The 25,647-nt window shown below is 45.6% G+C and overlaps 1 protein-coding gene across 1 annotated transcript in view; it reads right to left on the bottom strand.

The window, feature by feature from the left end:
* SLC12A8 (solute carrier family 12 member 8) overlaps window positions 1-25,647 on the bottom strand; it is a 131,354-nt gene that overhangs the window by 95,247 nt on the left and 10,460 nt on the right. Inside the window, exons 2-4 of the mRNA XM_027107034.1 lie at window positions 17,781-17,927; window positions 12,829-13,020; window positions 2,947-3,178 (exon numbers count right to left, since the gene is read on the bottom strand). Coding sequence (XP_026962835.1) covers window positions 2,947-3,178; window positions 12,829-13,020; window positions 17,781-17,927 — 571 coding nt within the window. The remainder of the gene's footprint in view (window positions 1-2,946; window positions 3,179-12,828; window positions 13,021-17,780; window positions 17,928-25,647) is intronic.

Here is a 25,647-nt window from a genome sequence, read left to right on the forward strand (position 1 = left end):
ATTGCCAAAAGCTGGAAGCAACAAAAGTGTCCTTCAATAGGTGAATGGACCAAAAACAAAAAACAAACTGTAGTACACCTACACAATGGAATATTACTCAGTAACAGAAAGATATGAGTTACCAAGGCACGCACACACACACACACACACACACACACACACAAACAAAACAAAAGACATGGAGAAACCTTGACTGCATAATGCTTAGTGAAAAAAAGCCAGGCTGAAAAGGCTCTATGCTGTATGATTTCAACTATATGACGTTCTGGGAAAGGCAAAATTATAGAGGCAATAAAAAGATCAGTGGTTGCCAGGAATTCGGGACTAGGGGTAGGGGACGGGGGTGAAATATATGGAGCCCAGGAATTTTTAAGGCATTAAAACTATTCTGTATGATACCGTAACGATGGATACATATCATTATATATTTGTCAAAACCCATAGAACTATACAACACAAAGGATGAATCCTCATCTAAGCCATGAATTTTAGTTAATAATAATGTGTTACTATTGGTTCACCAATTATAACAAATGTATCACACTGATGCAAGGTTTGATAGGGGAAATGGGTAGGGAAAGGAGAGAGAAAGGATATGGGGACTTCTGTACTCTGTGCTAATTTTCTATAAACCCAAAACTGTTCTAAAAACTGAAGTCTATTATTATTTTTTTAAATAGCACTAACTAATTGAAGGAAAAGTAGAAACAAGGTAATACAGTCACCCATAATCTCAGCAGAAAGATGACCACTGTTAACACAGTTCCTTCCAGTCTCTCTTCCAGTTTTTTTTTCAAACGTCTACATGTATGTCATTTTCTAAAAGAGTTGAAATAATTCTGCTAAACCCATTCTGAAGGTTTATGGTCTAGTTTCAGTTTGGATTTTTAACTGCAAAGAAAGCAGCCCATATAAAACACCAGTGATACCAAAAACAGATTCTAGAGGGGCCAGTTACTATGGGAATAATTGAAAATAAATTTCATTTCGCACTACACCCTGGTAATGTACTGACCAGAAGGAAAGAGAAATATTTGGAGTAAGTCAGAAGAGCAGCCAAGAAAACTTCTAATCAAGAAGGCAAATACGACAGCCTACGGAGGTTTCCAAGAAGCCGGTAGCATCACCGTGCAATTTAACTACTTATGCTCTTGCAGCAACCATGTCAGCAGGCGGAAAGGACCCAGGCATGAAGTCTGGAGTGCTCTCTCGCTCTCTCTCGCTCTCTCTCGCTCTCTCTCTCTCTCTCCTTCACTGATAGTTTGATGGCCAAACAGCCAGCAGGTCTCTCTCAGGATGTGGGCTGTCTCTGCAGCGTGGTGCAAAGCCAGGAAAAAAATCACTCCTTCCCCCCAGTGGAGATGCTCCAAATGTTCAGCAAGCTGCAAGGCTCAGGCTGGACACTGCACTGGCCCTTAGCACTGGAGTGGGCCCTGGGGGCTCCCCGATGTACAGGGGTTAACATTTTAGATGTTAGATCATGGGGCAGTCTGGAGGTTCAGGGGGATGGACCAGGATGCCAGAGGGTAGGGGGCACGCAGGGAGCTCAGATGAGTGACTTTTCCCGCAGAAGAATCTTAATAGATGAAAAAGCAATAAAGCCAGATGAGGGTGTACCAACTGAACTGTCACCTTCCCGCAACCAACACTTTTATGAAAGACGAGACTGTTTAGAACACACCCCAGGGGCAGCCTTGAAGGGGAAAAGAAGAGCCGCTATCATAGAGAGACAGTGGTATTGTTCCCACCTCAGGAAAGAGCTCAGCTTTATAGTCAAACAGATCCAGTTTCACACGCAGATCTGCCATGCGTTACTACAAATTATATAATCCCTGCTTTCCTCATCTGTTAAGTGGGTATAACTGTTCCTCCACCATGAGGTTATGACAATGAGATAAGCCCTGTGAGGTGCTAGCCAAAATGCCTGGCACAGAAGTGCTCATCCAATACAGCGGCCGTCGCCGCCACCACCACCATTAGAGGTGGCTGGTCTGTGCTCTTGATCTCTTTCCTTTTTCTTTGTTGACACAGCTGGTGGCCCCAGCTCCCTTTCTCTGTCCATATTCCAATGTAGATGTCTAGTCACTATTGCCATAAAAAGACAAAGTACCCGAAGTGTGAAATATCAGGCAGTTATCTTTTTCCTACAGCATCCCAGGAATAGTTCCGTACTCTGGAGAAAAACAAAGACTTTTGATGCCAAACCACCCCAAATCACAAAGCTACAAAATTATGGACACTTTGGGTAATAGCGTCTCAGTCAAAGCCTAGGATTTAGGATTAGAGTTGCCATGTATCCTCAAGGCTGCAGAAAATCCAGGGTTAGAGTAAACAGTGATTGATTGATTATCAATATATGACACCATTTCCAAATGGTACAAAAGAATACCCTGCTGTTTATTTCCTTTCTTTAAGCTTAGTTAATAGATTCATATTTTTGTTCTGAAAAAACTTAATATTGAAAACTATAGACAATCAAACACATATCTGTCCCGCTCTCCCAGAAATGACAATTGTTAACATTTGTTATGTTTGCAACAAGTCTTTTTTTAAAAAGAAATAAAATATGACAGATAAAATTAAAATCTATTTCCTTCCCTACTCCCAAATTTATTTCTTGCGTATAATCACTTTCATGAATTGATCTTTGTCAAATCCAGTTCTACTTAATTCTGGTCTTTATCTAAATTTTCTTTTTTTTTTTTTTTTTAACGGCAAGTAAATAAAAAGAAACATGGGCAATGTGCCCGGTGAAGATGTCTATGTGAGGAGGGGCTTTCTGGCCTCTGAAACTGCACCATGACACACCCCTCAGCTGCTCGGGAACAGCACACACTCACTGCAGGTAAAGGCTATTGGGGGTCGTCTTGCAAACCCAGACCTACAAACATCTAGAAAGCAGTGCAGACCCCCATAAGGCCATCTGCTGAACTCCAAAAGGCTTACCTGGGTCCAGGTGTGTGAAAGAGCCCACCACAAAGTCCAGCGTGGACACGGCCAGCAGGAGCAGCAGCAGCAGCTGGAGGCGGATTATCCATTTGACACCCGCTAGGTTGATCCCCAGCAAGGCCAGAAGCACCGCAACTGAAATTCCTCGCACGGCCCAGAGATTCCTGAGGCTCAGCAGATCGGAGATGGATTCAGCGAAGCCAGTGATATACATGGCACCTGCAACACACTGACAGGCAATTCGAGGTAGGAAGAGTCAGCAAGAGAAAAAAGCAGCAGGGCTGCCCGGCACCGAGGACCCTGCTCACCTTCGGAATTCAACACCCAGGAACCATCATGGGGGTTAAATGAGCCCTTCCTGCTCAGGAGTCCTGCCTGGGGCCCTCTTTCTTCTCGTCTACATCTCTCCCACCATCCAGAGGGGAGAATGATTGTCGGTGGTAACTAAGATGAACAGGTTGTGGAAGGAAGAAGATGGGATTCTGGGCCAAAGAGACCTATAGAGGTCCCTGTGAAGAATTAAATAGAGAACAGGAGCACAAGGGGGAGTCCCATTTCAAAGCCTTAGAAGGGCACTGAAGCAAACCTCAGTTTTTTCTCTATTTCTTTGCATGTCACTATTATTATTATTTTTTTGTGTGTGTGGTACGCGGGCCTCTCACTGTTGTGGCCTCTCCCTCTGCGGAGCACAGGCTCCGGACGCGCAGGCTCAGCGGCCATGGCTCACGGGCCCAGCCGCTCCGCTGCATGCGGGATCTTCCTGGACCGGGGCACGAACCCGTGTCCCCTGCCTCGGCAGGCGGACCCTCAACCACTGCGCCACCAGGGAAGCCCTATTTTTTAAATTACCTAAAACTCAGAAATAAGAAAAAAAAAAAAAGTGGGCAGCACGTCCTTCCAATGTCATATGGAACAAAGGCTACCCAAGGACTATCTAAGTGAATGTACTTAGTTCTACTCACTGTTAAATGTATCAAATGTCCCAGACTTAGTGAAGTTACATGTTAACTTATGGATTTTTTTCTTCCTGCAGAGATGTACAGAACTCCTGCCTGGTGGAACAGACAACACAAAAGATTAGGGTTTGTGGTCCTGTAAGACATTAACCGGTTTTGTAGCTAACCTAGCAATCTTATCCTTATATTTATTTATGAAATTGCTGAACTAGGAATTTATGGATTTGATCTGTATCCGTCGAGGGTCCATACCTCACTTCTCAACCTTAACATCTTACTGGCTCCTCCACTAATTAATGAGCTAAATAAACCCTTTGGCACATGTTTATTTTATATTTGCCTGAGAGTCATGATGCTACCTCTTAAAAAACCTGAAACATAATTTCAAATAAATATTTGAAAATAACACCAGCCTCATTTTCCATAGTTCCTCAGCCCCCTTCTCTTATCGGGTTGGTCCCTTTACCCTCCCCCAGGGCCAGCAGGGCACTCTCATCACTGTCGCTCTGCACTTGTTGCTCTCTCAGGAAACAAACTCTAGTCAAACCACAGTCAAGTTCCTCCTTTTCCATGAAGCCTTTCCTCATCCCCTGTTTTTGAATAAATACTATGCTTACTGCTGGTACCTTGCAATTAATTATCTGGCTCTGTATTCTATTATTATTTCATGCATATAAGTTTGTCCCCCACACACACAAAGAACGCAAACATCTTTAAAAAAATTTTATGCTGATTGCGCCTTCTAAAATCCCCTGCATTTGCTAACTACGTTGCAAACAATCTATAAATACTTTATGATATGTTGACTGTATGAAAAATGCTCCGGGAAGCAGACACCATTAAGTTCTAGTCCGTTAATATAAAGACAAGAAGGCTTATATAATTTCTGTGTTTGAGGGGAGCTCACCAAGGAGGCTCCATTCTTCACTGAGATCGGCTCACTTTGCAGCTAGACATAACATCATTGTCGGTATTCCCCAAATTTAGAGTAGGCATTTATGTCTGTATTTGGGTTGGCGGGGGGAAGCCCAATAAATGTAGGGGAGGGCTTCCCTGGTGGCGCAGTGGTTGAGGGTCCGCCTGCCGAGGCAGGGGACACGGGTTCGTGCCCTGGTCCGGGAGGATCCCACCTTCCGCGGAGCGGCTGGGCCCGTGAGCCATGGCCGCTGAGCCTGCGCGTCCGGAGCCTGTGCTCCGCAACGGGAGAGGCCACAACAGTGAGAGGCCTGCGTACCGCAAAAAAATTAAAAAATGTAGTACTGATTATCGTTTGTACAGGCATCACTTTCCCAGGTGTCTGAGGTCTCTCACATGCAGAGGGTGATGCCAGAACTTTAATATGACTGTTTGCACCTGGACCTTCCAAACCGATTACTGAAGTAACCCCAGTAGCGCCCCTCTCTCAGGTTTGTACCTAAAATCACCTTTTAGCCCAAAGATGCCAGTAACAAAAAAAGTAAAAGCTCTGGAGGATATGTGACAAGAGCACGGTGGTCAGAAGCATAGCCTACGAAACCAAACTACCTAAGGCCAAATGCTGTGGCTCCCAGCCTTAGCTGTGTGACTTGGGAAAATGTTTCAACCTCTCTGTGGCTCATGTCTGCCTCTGTGAAACACAGATAATAATAGTACTTACTTCAAAAGGTTATTGTGAGGAATAGAGAGCCCAGAAATAAACCCACACACCTACATTCAATTAACCTTCAACAAAGGAGGCAAAAATATACAAGGGGAAAAAGGACACTCTCTTCAGCAAGTGGTGTTGGGAAAGATGGACAGCCGCATGTAAATCAATGAAGGTAGAACCCCTCTCACCTTACACAAAAATAAACTCAAAATGGCTTAAAGACTTAAACATAAGACATGATACCATAAGACTCCTAGAAGAGATCATAGATGAAACGTTCTCTGACATAAATCATACAAATGTTTTCTTAGGTCAGTATCCCAAGGCAACAGAAATAAAAACAAAAATAAACAAACAGGACCTAATCAAACTTACAAGCTTTTGCACAGCGAAGGAAACTATAAGCAAAATGAAAAGACAACCTACAGAATGGGAAAAAATATTTGCAAACAATGCGACCAACAAGGGCTTAATTTCCAAAATATACAAACAGCTCATACAACTCAACAACAAAAAAAACAAACAATGCAATCGAAAAATGGGCAGAAGACCTAAACAGACATTTCTCCAAAAAAGATATACAAATAGCCAATAAGCACATGAAAAGATGCTCAAATCACTAATTATTAGAGAAATGCAAACCAAAACTACAATGAAGTACCACCTCACAATAGTCAGAATGGTCTTCATTAAAAACTCTACAAATAACATATGCTAGAGAGGATGTGGAGAAAAGGGAAACCTCCTACACTTGGTGGGAATATAAGTTGATGTAGCCACTATGGAAAACAGTATGGAGGTTCCTCAGAAAACTAAAAACAGAATTACCATATAATCCAGCAATCCCACTCCTGGGCATATACCCAGACAAAACTCTAATGCAAAAAGATATATGCACCCCTATGTTCACAGTAGCACTATTCACAATAGCCAAGACATGGAAACAACCTAAATGTCCATCAACACATGAATGGATAAAGAAGATGTGGTACATATATACAATGGAATACTACTCAGCCATAAAAAAGAATGAAATAATGCCATCTGCAGCAACATGGATGGACTTAGAGGTTACCATACTAAGAGAAGTAAGTCAGAAAGAGAAAGACAAATAATATCACTTATATGTGCAATCTCAAATATGACACAAATGAATCTATCTATGAAATAGAAACAGACTCACAGACATAGAGAACAGACTTGTGGTTGCCAAGGGGGAGGTGATTGAGGGAGGGATGGAGTGGGAGGCTGGGGTTAGCAGATGTAAGCTATAATATACAGAATGGATAAAGGTCCTACTGTATAGCACAAAGAACTAAACTCAATATCCTATGATAAACCATAATGGAAAAGAATATTAAAAAAAAAAAGAATGGATGTGTATATGTGTGTATACACACACACACAACTGAATCATTCTGCTGTACAGCAGAAATTAACACACTCTTGTAAATCAACTATACTTCAATTTAAAAAAAAGATAATTTAAATAGCAACAAAAAGAAGAAGAAGAAGAAGAAACCACCTTTAAAAAAAAAAGGTTAGGGCTTCCCTGGTGGCACAGTGGTTGAGAGTCCGCCTGCCGATGCAGGGGACACGGGTTCGTGCCCCAGTCTGGGAAGATCCCACATGCCGCGGAGCGGCTGGACCCGTGAGCCATGGCCGCTGGGCCTGCACGTCCGGAGCCTGTGCTCCGCAACGGGAGAGGCCACGACAGTGAGAGGCCCACGTACCGCAAAAAAAAAAAAAAAAAAAAAGGTTATTGTGAGGATTAAATGAGATAATTCGTGTAAAGTCCTAGAACAATACCTGGCTCATAGTTAGAGTTGGAGAAATAATAGCTATTGGCATTATCATTATTACTTTATTATTAGCTACTGATGTAAAGGAAACAGTAGTTAGCCATGAATTTCATAAAAATACTTTGTTAATGCTAAATAAATGATGGTAATGTCACTGGAAATTTGCAACGTAAGTTGTAAGTCAGGATTCTTGAAACTGAAGAGACTTACTTTTAAGGGAAAGCTATAACAGCCCAAAATTAAACCACCTTTTCAAAATCTAAGGATTTGGGGGTAAGAGGTAAGGGTAATTATGGAATGTAGGTAAGTAAAAGTATCATAGAGATTTTATATTTGGTATGTGGAGGAGCTAACAAGTAATGTTTTTGTTTGGGAAGTATAGAAAAAGTATAATTATAGCTTCTAAAAGTAGATAATAACTACCCACAGAATGAAAAGCATAGTATCAATAGAACTTCCAAATCAACAAGGGGGAAAATACAACAGAAATAAATTTGAGCCACATTGGCAAAATATGGAGAAATTTTTAAAATTTCAAATTATCTAGAAAGTAATAAAAAGGATTGATTCTAAAACTTGGGAAGCACATTAATCCTGCATTCAGAAGGGGAAAAAAGTATAATTCTAAATGTTTATATTAGTTTTAAAATGCAGAAAAATACATGAACAAAGTATTAACTTAAGTGACTTTAAAAATCATTATAAATAAAAAGACAGTAGGAAGAAGTATTTAATAAAAGGATAAATGAAATTAATGAAATGAAAGAAAAATATGAAAGGATATAAAGAACAAAAGCTGATTTTTTTTTTTTGAGATCAATAAAATACATAAACACCTGGCAACCTGATTAAGAGGAAAAGAGAAAGAGCAAAATTACAGACTTTTAGAAATGAGAAAAGGAATAAAACTACTCTTACATAAGAGAGTAAAAAAATGAATAGAGAAAGAATGTGTCACGAATTAATGTACATCTATATTATACAATACTAAGCAACTACTTTAAGCATGGATTCAAAGCATTGACCTAGAAGGTCTATGACTTACTGTTCAGTGACAAATAAAAGTCATGGAATAGAGTATGAAATTTGTCCCCATTTTTTTAAAAACAAGCAAGCACTTCAAAAATCCATAAATTCATGTAGATGAGCACAGGGAAAGGTGCTGAAGAGGATGCTAGGTGTTCACACTGGTTACTGCAGGAGGGGAGGGAAACTATGTTTTCTTTAAATTATCTCTGATATGCTGCTAACTGGCTACAATGAACATCATTTTGTAATTGTAAAGCAATTTTATAAAGGAAAATAAAAACAAACATATTGAGAGTATTATTCTGTTTATGCAAAAACTGTATCTGGGCACACAGAGCACAGTGCATCTAGGATGCAAGGCTCCCCAACAGCCGGCTCTCAGCCAGTGAGCTCGGGCCTGGCCCGGGCTCCGGCCTGCCCTCGGGAGAGGTGTGGACAACAGCGGCTGCCAGCCCTTCCCCAGAGCAATCCAACCACCCCAGACATGGTCTCCCTTCCAACCATGAAGCTCCTCTTCATTGGAAAACATCCCTTTCGATTTGTTTAATGCATAAACCTCCCCAGAATTTATTATATTAAAAAAAATTTTTTATCTGCTCTTAAAGTTTATAATCACAGGCATTCGTTTTTCTCTTTCGTCCTCTACAGAGAACTTCTAACCCTCTGCCACAGGAAGCAGGGGGTGTCACCCGCTATATTTTCAGGGTGTAACGCCTCCCTTCCAGGGCCTCTGTTTTTAAAAAATTGCATTTTCACAATCATAGGCAATTTTCTTTCCATCTTTGGGTACCTACCTAGAAAGCCAGAGTTGTCCCTCCACACCCCTTCCCTTCTCACACGAAATCCCTAGTTTAAAGTTTGAATTGGTTGGCTGTATGTCCTACATATGTGTTCCCTCCCACAATGCAAACCCCAGGTCCCTGAAAGTTTTCCAGTCCTCCACTGTTTTTACAGAGTCTAGCGAAGAGCAGGTAAGCCATGAATAAATGCTTTTAGACAGGACAGTGCAAGCTGAAGCTGGATATTCTGGTGTCCAGGGTAAGCAGCCCCAAAGAAGTGCTCAGGTGAGTGGGGCAGGGAGTGAGGAGAGACCCCAGTTCATCGCCTCCTCCACTGGCCCAGGGGTCTGACCCCACACTACAGGCCCCCCATCAACGTCTCAGAGAGATGAATGGGGAAGGGTTTGGGAGGATACAAGGAAATGGAAAGATTTTGTAAGCTTTAAAAATCATTATTTTAGGGCTTCCCTGGTGGCGCAGTGGTTGAGAGTCCGCCTGCCGATGCAGGGGACACGGGTTCGTGCCCGGTCTGGGAGGATCCCACATGCCGCAGAGCGGCTGGGCCCGTGAGCCATGGCCGCTGGGCCTGCGCGTCCTGAGCCTGTGCTCCGCAACGGGAGAGGCCACAGCAGTGAAAGGCCTGCGTACCGTGGAAAGGAAAAAAAAAATCATTATTTTAAGCGTCTGTATCTCCTAAACGTTGATGCTCTGGGGCAAGGGCCGGCAAACTTTGGCCCTCTGACCAAATCCTGCTGCCGCCTGCTTTGGGCATAAGTTTGACTGGCACACAGCCATGCCCGCTTCAAACTTTCTATGGCTGCTTTCACACTTACACAGCAGAGTTGAGTCACTGTGACAGAGACCTATGACACCCTCACAAAAAACTAAAACATTTACTCTCTAGCCCTCTATAGAAGAAGTTTGCTGACCCTGCTCCAGGGCACAACAGGCCATCTCCTCTGGCAATTACTAAAGACACATGAGTGCATGCATGCCCTGGGATGAGGGAATTAGGGGTAATAAGAAACAGGAATAAGGACCCTCAGAAAACCCAACCACATCCTGGAAGAAAAAGATCTCAAATCAATGACATAACCTTCCACCTTAAGGAACTGGAAAAAGAAGAGTGAACTAAACCCACAGCAAGCAGAAGGAAGGAAATAATAGAGATTGGAGCAGAAATAAATGAAATAGAGGTCAGAAAAAGAATAGAGAAAAGCAACAAAACCAAAAATTGCTTCTTTGCAGACAAACCTTGAACTAAACTGAGTAAGAAAAAAAGAGAGAAGACTCGAATGATTAAAATCAGGAATGAAAGGGAGGCCATTGCTACCAATCTTACAAAAACAAAAAAAAAGATTATAAGGGAATCTATGAATGATTATATGCCAAAACCTTAGATAACCCAGATAAAATGGACAAACTGCTAGAAAGACACAACCTACCAAAACTCAAGAAGAAACAGAAAATCGGAATACGCCTATATAAGTAAAGAAACTGAATTAGTAATCAAAAGACTTCCTGCAAAGAAAAGCCCAGGACCATATGGTTTCACCACCAAACTCTACCAAACGTTTAAAGAAGAATTAACACCAATCCTTCACAAACTCTTCCCAAAAATAGAAGAGGAGGGAACACCTCCCAACTCATTCTGTGAGGCCAGCATGAACATGACACCAAAACTAGACAAAGATATCACAAGAAAGCTACAGACCAACATCCCTCATAATATATAGGCAAAAATCCTCAACAAAATACTAGCCAACTGAATCTAGCAACATATAAAAAGGATTAGCAGCCACACCCTGATTAGGAAGCCCACCCAGCTCAGCTGCGGAAGCAGCAGAGGCATGGAGAGGACCCTGACCAGAGGGGCACCAATGTTTCTGGCTTTTCTTAGTAAGAAGTTTTTTGATTGCTAATTCAATCTCTTTACTTATGTAGGTGCATTCTGATTTTCTGTTTCTTCTTGAGTTTTGGTAGCTTGTGTCTTTCTTTGTGAGTACCTTTCCTCCAAGTCACCTCACATACAGGAGGCTTCCTCTCTCTGGGAGGTGGGGAGGCCCAAACCTCAGCGCTGGTCCCCTGTCTGTGGTATCTGCTTCAAGAGTGGAGCTTTTTGTCTACCCAGAGAGCAGGGAAAGTGAGGACTGCTGTTTGTCCATCTTGCAGACTGCTTGGCTATAAAATAGCAGAGAAGCAAAAAAAAAAAAAAAAATCGATATACAAATCCCCAGGGTAATAAAGTAAACTGACAGTTTATTACTCACTTCCAAACTCCCATGCTTAAAGATCTTTCTCCATAAAGGCAAGTGGTTTTTAAGAGTGCACTGACCGATAGACCTAGAGTCTGTCATACAGAGTGAAGTAAGTCAGAAAGAGAGAGACAAATACCGTATGCTAACACATATATATGGAATTTAAGGGAAAAAAAAATGTCATGAAAAACCTAGGGGTGAAACAGGAATAAAGACACAGACTTACTAGAGAATAGACTTGAGGCTATGGAGAGGGGGAAGGGTAAACGGTGACAAAGCAATAAAGAGGCATGGACATATATACACTATGAAACGTAAGGTAGATAGCTAGTGGGAAGCAGCCGCATAGCACAGGGAGATCAGCTCGGTGCTTTGTGACCGCCTGGAGGGGTGGGATAGGGAGGGTGGGAGGGAGACGCAAGCGGGAAGAGATATGGGAATATATGTATATATATAACTGATTCATTTTGTTGTGAAGCTGAAACTAACATACCATTGTAAAGCAATTATACTCCAATAAAGATGTTAAAAAAATAAAAAAAATAATAAAAAAAAAGAGTGCACTGACCATGTGTCTGCCTTCCACACATCTCCCCTACACACACACACACATACACACACACACAGCTTTGTGCTGTTGGAGAATCAGATGTATTTTTGCTACAATACCCTGCCCCTGCTGCTTTAAAAATAAAAGAAACAGACCGACACTTTCTTTGAGGAGACTCTTGTACTCTTACTCAGACAGATTCTTTTAACTGTTTTTTCAGCCACCCACCACCCTTTGCACCATCATTAAAGCCTTTTTCAGTCCAAGAAGTGCTTACAAAGAGCTGCTTCTTAAGGTCCGCATTTGCTTCCTCAGCATTAGGTCACCGTCCCTGTGTTTTAGCTAAACACGCTTCAGTACTTCTCCCTACTCAGTGGTTTTCTGAGGGCCTCCATCCACATTAGTATTCTCCTTCTCAGACACAGCATCCACACAGGGGCTTTCAGCCTCCCTGTTCAGGCCATCAAGCTATCAATGCGCCTAGAGCTCCGGTTCATTTGAGAACAGCCTGCTTCTAAGGAAGTCCTTGGCACAGGCAAAATGTCCCCTTTTCAGTGTAAAAGTGCCCCCGGGACCGGGCCACCCAGCTGCCACCCCGGCTCCGGCCACTGCTGTGCACTCCCCTCCCTAGAACAGTCTGTAAGGATGGTCCCAGCCCAGACCCAGCTCCCTGGTGGAAGCAGGACTCCAGAGGCAAAGGGGGTGGAAAGGACGGAGCCCTGGACTGAGGGTCAGGGCCCTGGACTATGAGCTTGTTTCCACTATGAGCTCCCCGCAACTGCCCACTTGCCTGTCACCAAGTCAGAGGGGAACGTGGATGAGAAGAAGGTGGCAGAAAGCAAGGCAAGGTAAGCGATTCCATTGGCCAGTGGCCTCACCTGTCCAAGCACGTACAGCAGCCCGATGGCGCCTCCGGTCTGCCCGCCGAGGACCGCCGCGATCATGGAGTAGACGCCGCCGGTGCCCACGTCGCAGTGCTCCCCAACCCCGATGCCGGACAGCACTGTGACCAGGGCCACCAGGGCGACGAAGGACACCAGAAACACACCCACGAGCACTCCCGTGTTTCCCTGCGGCGGAAGAGCAAGGAGCCAGGTCAGGGTTAGGGCACGGAGGGAGCACTGCCCACCGCTCCCACGCCCCCGGGGGTGGGCCCGCTGGAAAAGGACAAAGGGCCACAGGAGTAAGGCCTGGAAGGGATTCCAGATGAATGTAGTGTCCCTGCAGCAAACTCTTAAGAGACTTCCCAGCGCCGACAATGTCAAGTCGAAGCCATGCCATACCCTCTTGAAGCCCCTCCTGGTCTCTCCCCTCTCCACCTCCCCAGGCCCCCTCATCCCTCTGCCGACAGCCCTCCCCCAGACGCACGCGGCGCCCCAGCGCGAAGTCACGTGCCCCCCTCCCCCCCCCCCCCCCCCCACCCATGCGGATCCCCTGCCTGGAATGCCTTTCTGCCCGTTCCTCTTCCTTGGCAGGTTCACTCCAACGCATCCCTCAAGACAGGGGTTAGAGTTTCCTCCTGCAGGAAGCCGTCCCTGGGAGCCTTCCTCTGGCTCCAGTAGTACCCAGGACTCAGTGCTTATCACAGCACTTATCACACTGAGTCTTGTTCCAAAGCCCATCTTTACCTCTGGGCTGCCAAGAGAGCAGGATTAGGTTTGGGGTTTTTTCCCTTGCTTTCCCCATTTCTCTTTCATTTGTGTGCACAGCACTCTTGCCGCCCATACTGCATCTACTCTCTTCTCGCACTTCTGACATTTAAAAATGCTTATCACCTGCAAGTTATTTGAACGTTTAGAAGTTCACTGCATTGAAAAATTGGTTTATTTATATGAAAAACCTTTTATAAATGAGTAGAGAAGCATGGGGAGGGGGGAGAAAAAGAGGTAAATATTTTATTTCTATTTTGACATCTATTGATATTTAGATGGAGGTTGGAGAATGAAGTGGGATTATTGTATTTGTTAATCTGTTGGATTTTCAGCTGAGAGTAATGCCATACCAAGCAAAATTATGATTCTGTTGATAGAGAAGGGGAAAAACTGGATCTAAAGTTCGCCACGGTAGACTACATGGTACCTAAAGAATTAGGTTATATTCAGTTATGCTTTATTCAGTTACTTATTTTGCTGTTTTTATATTTTTAATGAACTTATATAATTACTATTTTCTTCCTTTGTTCGTGCTTTTAAATTGTCTACATGGGATAATTTTTAAAAGTCTGTACCAGTCTTTAAGTTTTCATACCAAAATTGCCACTTTAACGTTTTCCAAATTATAAATATGCTGCCAAATTATTCTTTAGAATTAATATTTTCTATTTAAAAATGACTTGGGCATGACCTCTACTTATTTTAATTTTATGCTATCCTCTAGAAGCTCTACCTTATTTTTGGCATTTCACATTTACCTTTCTTTCCATGTTCAAATATGATTTTTCAGGTAAAACTAATGTCAGAATTGAAAAGGAGAGATCATTTTAGGACAAAAGGATGTATTTGTGTGGTAGCAGCCTCAAAGATGGTCCCAGTGGTCCCCACCTCCTGGCATTCGTGCCCTTGTGTAATCTGCTCCCCTTGAGCGGGGGCTGGATGGAGTGACTCACTTTTAATGAGCAGAGCCCCGCAGAAGTGATGGGGTGTCACTTTTGAGATGAGCGTATGAGAAGACCGTGGCTTTCATCTTGGGCACTTGCTCCCTCCTTCTCTCTTAGGTTGCTGGCCTTGGGGGAAGCCAGCTGCAGTTACTGAGGCAACCCTATGAAGAGGCCCACGTGACAAAGCCTGACAACAACCTCACAAGTGATCCTGGAAACAGACCCTCTGCCAGTGGAGCCTTCCGATGAGAGTGCAGCCCTGACTGACAGCTTGGCTGCAACCCCATGAGAAACCCTGAGCCAGAGGCACCCAGCTAAGTTGCTCCTGGATCCCTGAACCACAGTAACGACAAGATAACACATATTTGTTGCTTTAAGCCGCTAAGTGTTGGGATAATTTGTTGTGCAGCAATAAATAATTAACACAACTTGTACTTCACTTTGGGGACGGGACTGACACTTCTGGATAGCCATTTCTCAAAAAAGTCACCCAGCGAGAGGGTTAAGAGGAGGCCCTAAGATTTAAGAATAGAAATAGAGAGAGCTTACCCCTCTCTCCTTCCACCGTTCCAGAAGCAGCCCCTGCGTGAGGCAGAGCCCAGGGGCCCAGGCTGTCGGTGCCAGGCCTTCCTCTGCCACAGCAGTCAGGTTGCTGGGCCTCCCCTGGACACAGGCTGGAGAGGCGCTGGGCAGTGGGGTGGCGTCCGGGAAGGGGAAAAATCGGAGGTTGATCCCAGAAGCCTGAGAATGGCATCTGAGCTGGAGGATTTGTGGTTTTGGAAGTGGGGACCCCTGTAAGTTTGGGAGGAGTATGAGAGACACCCACACCAGAGAGGTTGCTAACCTTGCTCTAAGCTTTCCACACGTTAATAAAGAAAACTTTCAGACCCATCCTGGCTATGGCTAAGGCTGAACCCTGAGCTAAGGGCCTGGGTACGGAGTAGAGCAAGAGCTGAGGAAGGTGTGGCCTCAAGCAGGCCTCCTAAGAGGACTAAGAAGCCCATACACCCCACAACAGTGAAGCTTCATCCCCTGGAATTTGCAGACGTGATGGTTAACTTTATGTGCCAACTTGGCGAGATTACGGTGACCAGTTGTTTAGTCAAATACTAGTCTAGAAGTTGCTGTAAATGTATTTTTAAGATGGGATTAACATGTACAATCAGCTGACTTTTTTTATCTTTTGGCCATGCCACGTGGCATGGGGGATCTTAGTTCCCCGACCAGGGATGGAACCCGCGGCCCCTGCATTGGAAGCGCGGAGTCTTAACCGCTGGACCGCCAGGGAAGTCCCACAATCAGCTGACTTTAAGTAAAGGAAATTATCCTCCATAATGTGGGTGGTTCTCATGCAATCAGTTGAAGGCCTTAAAAGCAAAGACTGAGGCTTCCCGAAGAAGAAGGAATTTGGTCTCCAGACTGCAACATAGTAGTTCTGCCTGAGTTTCTAGGTTTTGGACTCAAAAAACTGCAACATCTATTCCTACCTGCATCTCACTTATCCTACAGATTTGGGACTTGCCAGCCCCCAAAATCATAGAGCAAATTTCTTACCATAAACACATACCCCTCTCTCTCTCTGCCTCCATGAGATGACAGAAAATATATACGGCCGTCCCTAGGTATCCACAGGGGATTAATTCCGGGACTGGTCTTGGATACCAAAATCTGCGGATGCTCAAGTCCCACTGTCAGCTCTTCCTATCTGCAGTTTCCCTTCCACGGATTCAACCAACCGTGGACCGTGCAGTACTGTTATTATTTATTGAAAAAAACCTGAGCATAAGTGGACCGTGCAGTTCAAACCCATGTTGTTCAAGGGTCAACTTGGTCTCTGCACCTGGTTCCTGACACAGAGCTCCTGAAACCTTGTCATTTCTTAAGTGACAAGAGCACTAGAAGCATCTCTTGTTCTAACATTTGTCTTTGACCCCATCCCTGACACGGGGCTCCTAAAACCCTTGTAAATTCCTAAGCGATTAAAAACACAAGGAGCATTTTTTGTTCTAACCAGGTCCCTGTCAGTGGGCTGCTGGATGGGGGCTGGTCACCAGAAAGACCAAGCCGCGATTAGAAGCTTGGAGTTTTCACCAGTACCACCCCCAACACACATATACACACTTCTCTAGAGAGGGGAGAGGGGCTAGAAATGGAGTTAATAATTGATCATGTGTGATGAAGCTGCTATAAAAATCCCCAAAGAATGGGGTTGGAAAGCTTCCAGGTGGGTGAACATAGCCACATACCAGGAGAGTGATGCACCCCAACTCCACGGGGACAGAAGTCCTGCTCTCAGGACCTTTGCAGACCTTGCCCTAGGTATCCTTCATCTGTCTTGATCATAATCCTTTAATAAGCTAATAAACATAAATAAGTGTTTCCCTGCTGCTCTAGCAAATTAATGGAATCTGGGGGGGTGCGTGGGTCGTGGGAATGGGGGGGGTCGTGGGAACCCCGGATGCACAGCCTCGATCAGAAGCATAGGTGACAACCTGGACTTGTGATTGGCAGCTGAAGTGGGTGGGGGCAGCTTTGTGGGATGGAGCCCTTAACCTGTGGGATCTGATGCTCTCTCCAGGTAGTGTCAGAATTGAGTTACATTGTAGGACACTCAGCTGGTGCCACAGAATTACTTGATGTGGGGAGAAATCTGGTGACCAGCAGTGTCAAGTGAAGTGTTTCGTGTGAAAGTAAGGAGAAAGGCACGGAGGAGAACCGTAGGTTTTTACAATTTCTTCTCCCTCTTCCTCCCCCTCCGCCTCCCCCTCCCCTCCCCCTCCCCTCCCCTCCCCTCTCCCCTCCCCCCTCCCCCTCTCCCTCCCCCTCCCCTACCCTCCCCCTCCCTCTCTCCCTCTCCAGGCAGGGCATCAGCCGAGTTAAAGAACACTGGGAAAGCTGGAGACAGTCACAAACTGGAGGCAAACTTGCCATCAGCCTGCTCTCTCTGACCCACCTCTAGTCCCACCCACAATGTGCCCTGACTTCCGTGCTCATATTCCTGTAGGTAAATCCATGGTGAGGCTTCCACAGGAACCTCTGTCTGAGGCCCAGGTTCTCAGGATTCTCATTTCAAAAGCAATACTAGCTACTCCATGTACTTGATCTTGTTCTGTGCTTCCGGAGCATCAGTGCTTCAGGAAATCTGTTGACTACACTGTGGAATACCCAAGGGTGACAGAGCTTTCCATGCCCCAGGCCCACAGGAGGCTCCAGGGCCACCAGCTCATCACTCACCACCAGCCAGCCAGTCCTCAAGAAAAGGACAACCCCAAAAATGTTGATCATGCAGGACGTGAACACACCATCCCAGGTCCCGAACAGCACTGGTTCCCATATGAACAGCTGGATCTTCCACCAGGGCTGGGGCTGGGCCAGAGCCTCCTGAAAACAGGGCACACAGGAGTCAGCTCAGCAGCAGTGGGGAGGGCTGGAGTGGGGAGGGAACGGAGGTGGGTGCTGGGAGAACTCAGCTTTAAAGCTCTCCTGTTGGGCCATGCCCTGCAGGCCTGTGCGCATAGCAATTCCTGTGCCGTTTGCAGCGCAGACAAGCTGTTCAGCAAACTCGGTGCCCTTTCCTTCCGGCCACTCGGGAGACTGCATTTCCCAGTCTCCTTACAGGCGGTGTGGCCACGTGACTGAGTTCCAGCCACTGGGATGCGGGTGAGCGCGGGATGCTGGGCTCCAGCTCTGACATCGGTCAGGAGCTCTGGGTGACACCATCCTCCCTTTCAGTCTCTCCCTTCCTGGTGGGAAGAGCAGCTTCCAGCAGTTACTAATCTTTGGGGAACCTTCCTTTACTTACCTTTTTCTCCTCTGGACCTTCTAACACTTCTGTAATGAATTCTATGTATTAAATTCCCTCTGTTGAAAAAATCTAGGCAGTTTCTGTGTTCCTGACTGAACACTGGCTGGTACAGTGATGCCTAAGTGCCCTTCCATCCCATACCCCAGGATCCCAAGGCATCATCTGGCAGTCGTCTAGAATCACAGGCTAACAAGTGGCGAAATAGATGCTTTCCTCGTTTTTCCATTCAAAAATAACAAAGGCACTTACAGTACACTCATACAGAAACTTCACTAAAAAGACTAAACCTTATGGAAATACTAAAACGATCTTAAACAAAATCAGTAGCCACTCATACGATGAACTGCTCCTGCACAGGTTTAGTAATTAACCTAAATTCAGACATCACTGGACTCTTCCAATGGCCTCAAACTACTGCAGCAGTGATGAAATGATTCTCACCTGGAGGTGGGGAAGGGAGGCACCCAACTAAGACCCACCGTGTGCACTAAGTCTAACTGGTGCGCGTATGTGATCTATAACCTCAGGGAGATGGCAGAGAAGTCAAGGGACAGGGGACATCTAAGGTCCAGAGTCAGGGGCAGAGGCCCTGAACAGCTGAGAACAATGGGTGCGCTCATGATCTAGGACCAAGGCCAAAGGCCAACTATGCTCAGTCAAAACGAAAGGAGAGGATCCCAGCTTCCCCCCTTGTATCGTACACCTACAGATGAAAAAAGGGCCTCAAGAAATCACCAGGGCCATCAGCGAAGCCACGCAGGACAGATGGGCCGGGGGGCTCCTGACACCAGCTGAAACACCTTTCATCTCTGTATATCTCTGTGCATCTGTCTTTTGCAAACCACTAATGAGGAATCTTCTGAAAGTCAATAAACATGAGAACAGTGATCTTGGCTAAGAGCAAAGACCCTGCCAACCTATGCTTATCTTTGAACAAATGGTACCAAGGGACTTTGTGGTAAGTAAGATTGTTTTCTAGGATCCTAATCTCAAAACTCAGGACCTGGCCCAACTTCCCGTCTCTGCTTGTGTTCGCTTCCTACCATGGCTTGTTACAGGCCTACTATTTATTAGAAACAGTCATAACAATAGCAACTATCAGCAACAAAGAGTAATGATTTAGGGAGTGCTTTCAGCTTCCACATCAATTCCCCACTTTGGTGCTCAGGTCACCCCGAGAGCGAGGCAGGGAGAGGGCCCCTGTCTACAGCCAGCCGAGGAAAGCAAGCCCTGGAGAAGAGACACAACCAGCCTAGGTCCACAGTTGGGGTTTGAATTCCCCAACCCAGACTGTAAAACCTGCACCACAGGTCACAGGCCCTTTTCACTCCTAAATGTCAATGTTTCAGGTGCAATTTCTAACATCCTGGATTTCACTTAATTGTGAGTACCTCTGCTTTACCCTTAAAATTCCTGTTGTGATTTTAGAAACTGTATTCCTCTGTCATCACAGCCTTCATATTTCCCCTGTAAAACCTGCTTTGTGTATTTGTTTATTTACCTAATGGGGGTATGAAAAGCTTTTCACTCCCTGGATCTCACTGGACTGAATCAGCCTTAAAGGTGCGTCACAGATGAATGAGGCCGAAACTTTAGGAGACTCTTTACCCTGAGAATAAAGGTGTAAGTGAAGGTATACATGGTTTGAAATGGGTTTGGTGCCCAAGTCATGACAGTTTATTTCAGGACATTTAGAGGAGTGCACATACCTTTTCTTACCAAGTGACACAAGAACACAACTAAGTCTCCCCAAACCCTGCTCATCTGATACTGGCAAGAAACACCTAAGTTTGACCCAAGGTTGGGGCCCTGATGTTTTGAGAGAGAGAGAGAGACATAAGCCAATGAGAGAAAAGGCAGAAGAAACAAAAGCACCAAAAAGGGGAGCCAGGATGAGATGGAGAACCCTAGAATAAAATGACAAATAGGTACTCGGGAGACCCCAAGGGACAATTCCCAGCACCACCCCCCCCCCCCCGGCAGACATGCTGCCACCAACATCAATACAGAACGCCAACCCCGGGGCCCATGCTTGTCACCTCTCTGGCCCACCACACCCTCCAGCCTCCCCACTTTCAGGACGCCTTCAGCCTTCTGCACTGCCCCAGGGTTGGTCTTGTGGAGAGTACCGGCCTGACAGGCAGCTCAAACCAGCTCCCTTGCATAGTAACTACCATCGGGCCGGCTCAATTCTGACACCAGTGCCAGTGGGGGGTGGTTTCTCCTACACCAAGAAATTCTCTGACACCAGTGGGTGTCCCATAGTCCAAGACAACTCCAACACTGCCCGCCCAGAGACAGTGCCATCCCACAGTCAAGGGCTCAGTCCTACCAGACTGCCCCTCAGATGCCAAACCCAAGTCCACGCTGTCACTCTGCTTCTGACCCACGGCTACTGATCAGAGGTTCCCACCACCCCCGTCTTGGGTTCAGTTAATTTGCTAGAGCGGCTCACAGAACTCAGACAAACATTTTACTTACTAGATTACCAGCTTATTATGAAAGGATATGACTCAGAAGCCACTAGATGAGGGGGTTTAGGGAAAGGTTTGAGGTCCATGCCCTCTCCCAGCGCAGCACTCTCCCACCATCTCCACGTGGTCACCAACCCAGAAGCTCTCCAAACCCTCTTTATTGGGTTTTTCTGGAGGCTTCATCACATACGCATGACTGATTAAATCACTGGTCATTGGTGACTGATTTAACCTCCAGCTCCTTTCCCCTACCCTGAAAGTTCCAACCCTCCGATCACATGGCTGGTTCCTCTGTAACCAGCCTCCATCCTAGGTGATTCTAAAAGTCACCTCGCTAATATAAACCCAGTGGTGTCTGAAGGCATTTGCTATGAATATCAAGACACCTTATCACTTTTATTACTTAGGAAATTCTAAGGGTTTTAGGAGCTCTGTGCCAAATATCTACTTATTATAAATCACAGTATCACAACTGGCTACTCCCCAACCCTGCTGTCTGTCTGTCCTGCCAGCTCTCTCCGATCCCCTTCAGCTCTTGCGCAGATAGGCTGCAGGCAGAGCCATGTCTGCAGCATAAGCAGACATCCAATAGGAGGACAGAATACCAGCTTCTCCCCCCCACTCAGGGACCGCATGCCAAACCCCCTCCTTTATGGGAGGGTAAGGAAGCTCATCTCATCTCATATATGCCCTCCCACAAAGGCCGTGGCTCACAGACTCTCCCTTTGTGCCTCTCCCTAGTCATTTCTGTTGCCCAGGGAGAGGGAGGTGGAATAGCTGGGGTGACAGGGGGTGATAGTTGGGCCAGTTCTGGGCTATCTTGTGCTTGGTACCAACTGTTGATAACTCTCTTAGAACCTCATTGTCTTCAGATTTGGGCCCCAGTCATCAATTCCAAAATAACAAGAGTCTCATTCAACACTCCACGACAGACATGACAGGTTGCGGGGAAAGGCAGGTGGCCGTAGGATGTGTGCTGTGCCCAGTATGGAGGCTACTGGGAAGCAGGGGTGGAAACTAAGAAAGAAGAGACAGAAAAGTGAGGGGCGAAGCAATCCCTCAGAAAGGGGACCACAAACATCCTCAGGGGGCAGGTTCCTCTCTTTCCTGAGGACCCTCAGGTTGGCAGGGACAACTTGGCAGGTTCCAGGGCACAGAGGCTTGGAGTCTGGCCACGGGTGATTGCACCTGTGTGCTGCTCGTTGCTAGGGCTTTCCTTCCCAACCTCCCAGAACAAGGAGCCAGGCCCTCTAAGCCCAGGACTGTACCCCACACTGGAGACACCACGGCCACCTGGTGGGTGTTTTAGTTCAGAGGTAGAAGTCTTTCTCCCATGAGAATCTTCACACTCGAGCAGGGCATCTAGAAAGACAGGGAAATCACACCTGAAATGTGTCCAGAGTGGGAAACACGTGACTTCCTGCATCCAGCAAGTGGAGCTGAGTAAGACAGAGAAAAGCTCTGCTACAGGCAATGACGCGAGCTCCCACCCAGGAGCCTCTTGTCTCAAACAGCCACCGCCCTCCCACAGGCCGCCCTCCAGGCCTTACTGAACACATCTGAAATGTGAGAAAACACGTATTCTCTCTCCTGGCAGCTGGAGGAAAGGAGACTGGTAAGAAACTCTGCTTCTGCCCACTTGGGTCAGGAGCGGATCAGAGCAAGACATAGCCTGCCCCTTCCTCCCAAAGACTGGTTCTACCTGGAGCACGCACACATGCTCCAGCAGCTTGCTTTCTGAAAGCTAATTATTTAATTATTACTCGCACATCAGAGAATATCCCAAGCTGCTGCTGAACTGTGACGCACTGAGCAGAGTGGGTGCCACATTCCTTTCCTCTGGCTCTGAACAGGCACCACAAGCTGCAGCTGGGCAGGGGGGCAGCAGGGCTCCACGGGCCAGCAGCCCCCTGTGGTACCTGCATCCGATGCAAGTAGCTGCATACCTGCCTCAAGGTGGGCTGCGCAGTTTAGATGAGGTGATAATTGTGAAAGTTTTTTCGGTTAGCGTGAAGCACATCAGGCATTTTTAAATGGGGGTGAGGATTTCTTCAGGGAAGTTGGGAGGAAAGGAAAGAAGAGAGGTCTTACTGACTGTGCATCTTCTATCTGCCCTGGTACCTCGTCCTCATGTTTCAGGTGAATCTTTGCTCTACAGTTCAGCCTGAAATCTGCCTCTCTCCAACCCCTGCCCAGTCCCAGCGCTGGGGCAGCTGGCCCCTTCTGTATTGTACTAGGAGTTCGAGAACGGGTGTCCGATGAGCGCTCTGCTACCCTGACTGAAGCTGGTAATGGGAACTGCTCCGCAGGACCCACGTGGAGTGGTCAAAGCCTGATTTCCCCGGATTTGAATCTGGGCAGCACGCTTGGCCAGCACTGATTTAGGCACTCCTAGAAATGTGAGATCTTCGTGGCTGCGCGGATCTCTCCTGCACAGAACAGGTTCAAAAGCCAGTGTCTCCGTAACAGTAGTTCCCGGTGCTTGATCTGTGGCTCTTCCATCTTGTGCATCCCGGTCCAAGGCCGGGAATCTCCCAAGGCACAACCTGGTCAAGCAACACACAGGCCCAGGAGTGCCAAGACCCGCGGACGCTGTGACAGCGTTGATGTTGGTGGGGCCCCTGCCCGAGCTCTGCCTCTCAAAGCTATACAGCAGCTCATTCCCCACAGAGCGGCCACCTCTGTGCTCAGAATGAAGAACCCAAAGACACAATGCTCTGGGCACCTGACAGCACCCCGCAGATCTAAATTCCCACAGCAGCGATGCCATGGCCACCTAAACAAGAGCTTCCCCTTCCCTTCCCAGCCTCCTTGGCCAAAGGACAGAGCCCTCCTGCGAGACTCAGGCTGCCACTAGACAGTCTACCTCAGTTTAACATCAGGAGGAGAAACACAGACCCTAATGCCCTCCCCCAGTAACAGGCAAACCAGCTAAACATCAACTGCAATAGATTTATTTTTCTAGGTGCTTCAATGGATCAGACAATACTATACCCATTTAAGGATTCTTATGTACTAAGTACTTTTGACGTTTGGAATCACATCAATGTTTTACATACTCAAAATTAAACAAAATCAAATCAAATCGACAGGATGAGAGAGAAAAATTAAAACAGAATGCAAAGAGAAATAAATTAACCTAACTATAATTCTAATGAATAATATAACCACACCGAAAGTGGAAAAAACTGAGCAGAGTTAACTTTTTTTTCTTTTTTTTGCAGTACGTGGGCCTCTCACTGTTGTGGCCTCTCCTGTTGCGGAGCACAGGCTCCGGACTCACAGGGTCAGCGGCCATGGCTCACGGGCCCAGCTGTTCCGCGGCATGCGGGATCTTCCCGGACCGGGGCACGAACCCGTGTCCCCTGCATCGGCAGGTGGACTCTCAACCACTGCCCCAGAGTTAACTTTTGAACATAGTACTTTGACTATGTGCTCTCAGTCTAAAGACAAATAACTAACTACAAACTAATACAAATTCTAGATAGAAAGTTTGTTTTTTGCAGGGGTAGGAGTTACCACTCCTGAATCTACTTTCCATGAATTGCAGGACTAAGCAAATAAGTAAATATACCAACTGGGAGTCAAGTTTCTCACTGTTGGAGAAGGCAGTTAAAATTAAGAAAAGAGGAAAGAAGAATGAACCCTGGTGTGATAAATTAGAATTAGAGGTATCAGTTTGAATTTATAGTTTTTAATATATAGAGATAGACATATCTATACATATCTATATATCTATATCTATAAATATATATCTGTCTACTTAAAGGGTCTGTAAGCCAGGACACCCCAGTAGCAATGAACATACCTAGCACCCAGATCTTGGTCTCTAAATACCATTTCTCACTTTAAGGAGCCAGAGCTCTTTGGAGAAATAGCTGATTCAGGGCTGGGGCAGAAAAAGTACAAAATAAGCCTACAATATTTTGTGCCAGAAAGTAAGGAAGGGCTCCTAAAAATGATGAGGATGTGTCATAAGGACATAGAAGCCAGCTTGAAGGGGCACCCACTGGCCAAATCTGGAACAATTTGAACATCAAAATCAATAATAATTGCAATAGAATACACATGGAAAAAATAAGAATCTGAGTCCATACAGATATAAGCAAATGAATAAATTAAAGTAAGAGGAAGGAGGGAAAATTCTTCTTTATAGAAGACCAAGTAATATATGTAGAAGAAATGATGATGTTAGAAAATCACCATTCTGCAACCATCACAGTAATAACTGAGTCTGCCAAGAATCATCAATGTTTGCTAAAGCTAACGGGTAGAAAACTGATGAGGAACTGGATATTTCCATAGTCTCAAAGTATCCCCAACAAATTATTTATTAGTTACAAAGGGAAAATTAGTAACTTTAGAGTGTATTAACCTAGTGGGCACCACCTTAAATAAGTAACCAAAGTTAACATTACCAATAATGGGACAAGTGGAAACCCTGTACCTCCCTCCTGATATGATGCCTGGAAAAGAACACAATATCATTCTATGGGTTCCTGCCAAAAATGCAAAACCTGAATCTAATCATGAGAGTTCATGTCCCAAACTCAGAAATATTCTACAAAAAAAACTAGCCTGTGTTTTGCAAAAAAATGTCAAGATCACGAAAGACAAAGAAAGGCTAAGGAACCATTCCAGATTAAATGAGACTAGAGAGGTGTGATGACTAAATGCACCGCGTGATGCTGGATTGGCTCCCAGTCCGGGAGAAAAAGCTACAGGATATAAGTGAGATAACTGGCAAAAGTGGACTGTGAAACTGTGGATTAGATAATAGGATTTATCAATGTTAAATGTCTTGATTTTTTTTTTTTTTTTT

Source organism: Aethalodelphis obliquidens, unplaced genomic scaffold (assembly GCF_003676395.1).
Source record: "Aethalodelphis obliquidens isolate GAN/ISIS:26980383/991018 unplaced genomic scaffold, ASM367639v1 scaffold1, whole genome shotgun sequence".
Classification (NCBI taxonomy): domain Eukaryota; kingdom Metazoa; phylum Chordata; class Mammalia; order Artiodactyla; family Delphinidae; genus Aethalodelphis; species Aethalodelphis obliquidens.